The 6,217-nt window shown below is 37.0% G+C and overlaps 1 protein-coding gene across 1 annotated transcript; it reads left to right on the forward strand.

Moving 5' to 3' along the window:
• Nucleotides 1–296: 296 nt before the first annotated feature.
• Nucleotides 297–4,348, forward strand: LOC122342097 (zinc finger protein 329). Its single transcript, XM_043235883.1, has 2 exons — nucleotides 297–1,596; nucleotides 3,207–4,348. The coding sequence occupies exons 1-2, from the start codon at nucleotides 1,413–1,415 to the stop codon at nucleotides 4,187–4,189; spliced, it is 1,167 nt and encodes a 388-aa protein (XP_043091818.1). The 5' UTR covers nucleotides 297–1,412; the 3' UTR covers nucleotides 4,190–4,348.
• The last annotated feature ends 1,869 nt before the right edge of the window (nucleotides 4,349–6,217 follow it).

Raw genomic sequence — 6,217 nt, forward strand, 5'->3', positions numbered from 1 at the left:
ATGTAAACATAACATGTTTCCTAACCTTTAAAGCAACGCCATCAAACTCAGTTCCTTGAGGGCCGGAGCCCCGCAGGTTTTAGGTGCAACCCTAATTAAACACACCTGATCCAGCTAATCAAGTCATTTAGGCTTATTTGAAGACTGCATGGTATGTGTGTTTGAGCAAGGTTGAAACTAAACTGTGCAGGGCTGTCTGACACCCCTGCTTTAAAGGGTTAAGAATGACCAAAATCCAAGGCAAACACAACATCTATGTAGTATTTGTTACAAAAAGAAATTTTTATTAGATTACATTAATTAGATGTTCCACATATGAACAGGATTACAAGCTTGGATTTACAGAATTCACTTAGTGCTGTATTTTAAACACTGGACCAAAAACAAGTAGATCAATAATGACTGTAGGTGGTGTTTGCATATGTTTAGATGGTTTGCAACCCACCAGTAAATCAGGGAGGTGTCCTGTTTGGTTCACCTAGTTTTTGTCGTGGCCACGGCATATTTAACTCGTGGGGACGTGATATTATGTCTTGGCCACGAGACAAAAGGCATTTATCAAGGTAACGACATCCTTGTGTTGTGGCCTGGAGATGCTACGTTGAAGGAGCTATATCCATTTCTCCTGGAGACGAGTTTATTGCCTAAACAAACATGTGACCATTGCAACCCGGCATTATCTGAGATTGATTCATTATTATTATTTTTTTGAATTAATATTTTTTCTATTAATTGGTATAGAAATGATTACATCCTTTCTTTTATTGTTTTATAAAATAAATTATTATATTATGCATTGCATGATATGTAAACAGCATTTGCATTAAGTTTATCATGAATAAACGTTACATAAAGTAAAGAGGCCTACAAAAAACATCTGTATCCATCTCACAGTCTTGCTAGCTATGTGTGTCCATTAACTGATCTTCTTTTGTCGTAATATTTGTATATCATCATTATTAAAAATGTTTTATCCATCTCTGATAATCCCGGGTTGCTATGGTCACGTAGGTCTGTTTATAAACACGTAGCCACGAGAAAAATACGTCGTTCCCTTAAAATAAAAAGTCGTGGCCACGAGAAATGGATCTTGTTTCTTCAGCATAGCATCCCGAGGCCACAACATAAGGATGTCGTTACCTCGACAAAAATATCTTGTGGCCAATATGACGATCCCACGAATTAATGGCCACGACAAAACTTCGTGAACCGAACACGACACCCCCCGGGCACCGTAGTTTTTGTACCTTCGACTCCTCTCCTTTGGTTGGCGCTGAATCACTGCTGAATCGATTTATTTCTGTGGCTAAAGAGGAACATATACATGGTCACATGACCACACAGACTTGTGTTTACATTCTGCCTTACTGTAACGTTACGCCGAAACAAAATAACCGCGAGCTAACAGCAAAATGACCAAACTGCAGGTCATCAACACCTTTCTGACGGAGCGCCTAATGGCGACGCTGAATGAAATCATGGACATGATCGGCGGGACTGTCCTGCAGTATGAAAAAGAGCTGGACAGCGTGCAGAAGGACAACGAGTATTTGAGACGCAGACTGAAGGAGATTGAGAAACTCGTCGAGTCAAACGGTACACCGACCCTTCTTAGAAAATAACGCGTTCCGCCTAAGTTAGCTTTTATTTACTTTGTTTACGCAAATTACCATGGAAACCAAGGTTTCCGCCAAAATATCAGTTACAGCAGTAAAGAAAAAGAAGCAGGATTACAGTTAAAATAAAGAGCCACTACATGTCGTGGTAAGAATGGGCAATTAGTCATATTTAGTTACTATTGTTTGTAAATAGTATTTAACACTTAAAATATATGATATAGGGAAGAGGAAAGATTACATATATACATGTCCATGACACGGGTAGGAAGTACTGTTAAACCAGGAGTACATATTAAATATCACCAGAATGTCAAAACATCATAAAAAAATAGTGTACTACAGCCAAATAAAATGTAAATGTTAGGCTATGCTCTACTGTTTAAGTTACATGCATATGTTAATTTTATAAGAATATACTATAAAATTGGACATTTAAGGATTACAATGTATTATAGAAGTAAACCGTGTTTTTCTAAAAACGTTTTACTTGCGTTTAAACTACAGTAGTCAACATTTGAAGTGTATCAAAAAAGTTAAAGTTGTCCTAAAACAAGAACACCTTTTAAGACAACTTGATGAAATGTGTTGAAAGTGTTGTTTGTAAAAAAACAAAAAAAGTGTGTTATCTGTAATGCATATTAAAGTTTGTTTGTATCAAATGCATCTGTAATGCATATATATATATAAATATAGGCCATATATATATATATATATATATATATATATATATAAAAATATTTAAAAAGGTTTATTTGAATCTGACGCTGTAGACTTATTAAGTTAAAGCTGGAATAAACTACATGATTTTGTAAATAATTAACGTTTTAAATGACTATTCTGTGAACATCATACACTACACAACTTTCTGTAAAATCTGACTTACAGCAATAAAAATCTTTCCCAAACATGTATATGGGTCAAAGACATAAAGATAAAGCATCAAAGTCAGCATCAAAGTTTTTGGAGAAAAAAATTTAAGAATTGGGTTGAAATAATGTTGCATTGTCATTCAGTATTTTTGTAAAAATTTTAACAACATGCTTATTCTTATTCTGTGTAATTCTAAAATACAAGCAGTTATTAGTATAATTATCTTTGTGAAAATTAAAAGAACATGTTCATTCTGACTTGTATACATTAAAAATATAAAATAATGAGCATATAAAATTTTGTTGTGTTTTGAGTATCTTACTGACAAATCTTAGTGGCAATTTAAAAAAATGCATTTGCAACTAATTATTTAATATTTATATTATGACAAATAAAAGATGTAAGTAATTATTTTATATTGTAAATATGCCTGACAGGATCGATACACTGAATGTTAATAAATCAGGGAAAAATGTGTGATACTCATTTTTGGCTCAGGAAAACAAAAGCAAAATGGCAATTTATCTATACAGAAAACTTTTAATTTTTTGGGAAATAACAACAACAATTTAAAAACAGTATTTCACAGGTTTTATGGTTAAACCCTTTTTCGTCTTTGACCCATATACCAGTCTTAAGTATATAACTTAAGAGTTAGGTTAGTGTCTTGGTTAATATTTTTCCATCTGATCTTGTCACACCTTTCCTCTTTTACAGGTCCAGCTATTTCAGACCCCGCCCCATCATCCCCACCACCGCATCTAAAGTGGACTCCCAGCATTGAAACTGAAACCATGCCAACAGAGATCTATCAGAATCAGAACCAGGTACAAACCGAACAGCTCACCAGCACGAAAGTAGAAGAGTTCTCCAACCATGCTCATCTGGTGTTGACCGAATCAGACACCGATATACCTTGTCCCCAGTTACCAAACCCACTGGCTCGTACAGACGAGGACTTTGAAACATCCTCTTTAAACGAATTTCCTTGTGGTGTAAAAACAGAGCCCTTTGAAAGTCTCGATTCACAATCCACCGCTGCTAACACATCAGGCTACAGTCCAACACCTCATTGCACTCCTCAGTTACCAGCTACTACCGATATTAACCACAAGTCTGATCCTAAAGTGTTCAGTGTATCGAATTCCACTGATCTGGAATCAGCTAAACGGATGAAGTTAAAGGCTAAAACCTTGCATGTATCCCTCAGTAAAATAAGCCAAAATGTGTTAAAGACCTCTTGTCCTGAGTCAGGTGTAGCTCACGCCAACTACAACACCGCTCATCAAAACTCAGACTCCAGATCACTTAGGAACGATGCTATTAGCGGCAACTCTCATCTCGGTATAGCTAACGTTACGATTAACCCCCTACGTCACTCGCCGTTCAGCAGAGAGATCAGGCAGTTTCGGGGAAGAGGACGGGGACGAGGAAGAGTCAAAGGTCCTGGGACGCACGTATGCCCTCAGTGTGGAAAACTCTTCCCCCATCACTCCCGGCTAAAGGTGCACATGCTCATTCACACAGGGGAGAAGCCTTACGCTTGCGCTCAGTGCGGGAAACGCTTCAACAACGACGGGACTCTGAGGAACCACAGCCGCGTGCATCTGCAGCTCCGTCTGTTTGACTGTCCTGTGTGTGCACGGAGCTTTAAAGATGCCTACACCTGTCGAAATCACATGCGTGTTCATAATAGGTGAGGCAATTGGTGATTCTGCTTCAGCAGCCAAACTGAACAGATCTTGAGCTACAGGAAAGACTCAAGGGAGGTTTTCCCTGGTGATCGTGACATGTGTTGTGCTGGATTATAGAGACATCTAAAATGTGCTATGCTGGGAGACCCCCGTGGGCAGAAAAGAGAGACAATGAACAATATAACAAATCACATGATGATCTTCATGTCCGCAGAAATCCTTTCGAGTATAGTGCTTGATGGTGTTTTTGAAATTCATTTCACATTGCTGTCCTTTCTCCCCTGCCATCACACCAGTAGGATGCAACATACAAGTGCCAGTATTGCCAGGTGTTTTCTGCTGCTTTTAATATGCTAAATTAAATTGTTTGATTAAAGATTTGACAGTGTTTACTCTCTGGGCTTTCTCTATTGTCAGCGGACGGAGGTCTGAAGGACCTTCTAAACATGGTGCAGAATTTGACTTTCAGTACTTGACTAAAAGTCCAACTTTCTAAAAATCTAGTCCACCTGAGGAGTAAAAAAAAGTCATCATTTGCGCCAAAGCTGAATAATGTTCCTTGTTCTGTGAATTGTTTGTTTCGAAGTATTTTGGTAATCAAGCAGTTTCTGCTCCCATTGACTTCATTTGTATTTGTTTGCCTAGACAATGGAAGTCAATGGGAATCAAACTGTTTATTCACCAGCATTCTTCAGAGTACCATCCTTTATATTTCACAAAAGAAAAAAATAATTTTTTCTTAATTATTTTGGTTGGCTGTCATGTAAACATTTGTAAACAAGTGGATCAAGATCTTTAGGTTCACTAGAACATTTCAGGCAATGTTTAACCAAACCTTATATGAAGGTGGACAGTATATATGCTTGTGGCTCATGTAATGTCTTGAATTTTAGTTGTTTGGGGATAAAAACAATGATTCCACTAAATCCCATTAGGTGGCGTTGGTGAACATTTTTAGATGGAGATAAACCATTTCAAGTTGAACATACTTATATTTATATGCCATCTCATTCATTGAATCAAGCTGGTGACATATGTTCTCCCTGGAGGCTTTTTTTCTTGTAGGAGATGACAAATGGATAGAGTTTTGTCAATTACAAAAGTTTGAAGGCAAAAAATTTTTTTTTTTTTTCCAAGGTCCCCCCACTGTCTACAACAATGTCTAAGTAGTTTAGGGGATGGTTTTACTCATGTAGAATTTAAATAGAATTTCTCTTATCATTCACCTACCCTTATGTTGTTCCAAACCTGTATGACTGGCATCTTTTGAGGTCAGATAAGTTAAAATTGTTCAAAATGTTTTAAATTGTGCACTGTTCTTCAAAGCAATTATATGGCTCTAAAAGGCTCATAACTTTTATTTTGTTCATTTGTGTGCTTTGGAGCCTGACATCCTTTGATCCCCATCCCCTCTCATTGAATGGATTAGAGCAGCTTAGACATTCTGCTAAATATCTATCTATCTATCTATCTATCTATCTATCTATCTATCTATCTATCTATATATATAAACATCATACAGGTTTGGATTTAATGTGGATGGTTAAATTAAGTAATGCTTTTATGTGAATAACAAAAGTTACAATCACCATGATTTGAGGGGAAATCTTAATTTATTAGGTAAAGTACCTATAATGATCGTTTTTAAGGCTCACTGTTTCATAGCAAGACGGGCAGTGCCTACTAGGGGGCCTCAAATGACTTAAAATTATGTAAAACAAGCCAAATCAAGCATCAAAATAAGTGATTTCATTCACCCCCTCAACACCCCAACCTTATAACTTTTAGAATATTTTTTGACAATTTTATGATAAATAAAGACCTTAATATGACACTTCTAGTTTTGCCAAGATCTAAAATTCTTTAGCAGTTGTGATATAATCAAACTCATCTCCAGGACTTGAAATGGTTATCAGATAAGGGAGACATCCAAAATGTTTGCTGGGGATTTGCCCAGAGACCAGCGCCGGGCTACATGATGGCAGCGGCAATGGCCCGGGCCAGATACAGTGACACTGACACTTTTACCTCACT

Source organism: Puntigrus tetrazona, chromosome 3, assembly GCF_018831695.1.
Source record: "Puntigrus tetrazona isolate hp1 chromosome 3, ASM1883169v1, whole genome shotgun sequence".
Taxonomy (NCBI): domain Eukaryota; kingdom Metazoa; phylum Chordata; class Actinopteri; order Cypriniformes; family Cyprinidae; genus Puntigrus; species Puntigrus tetrazona.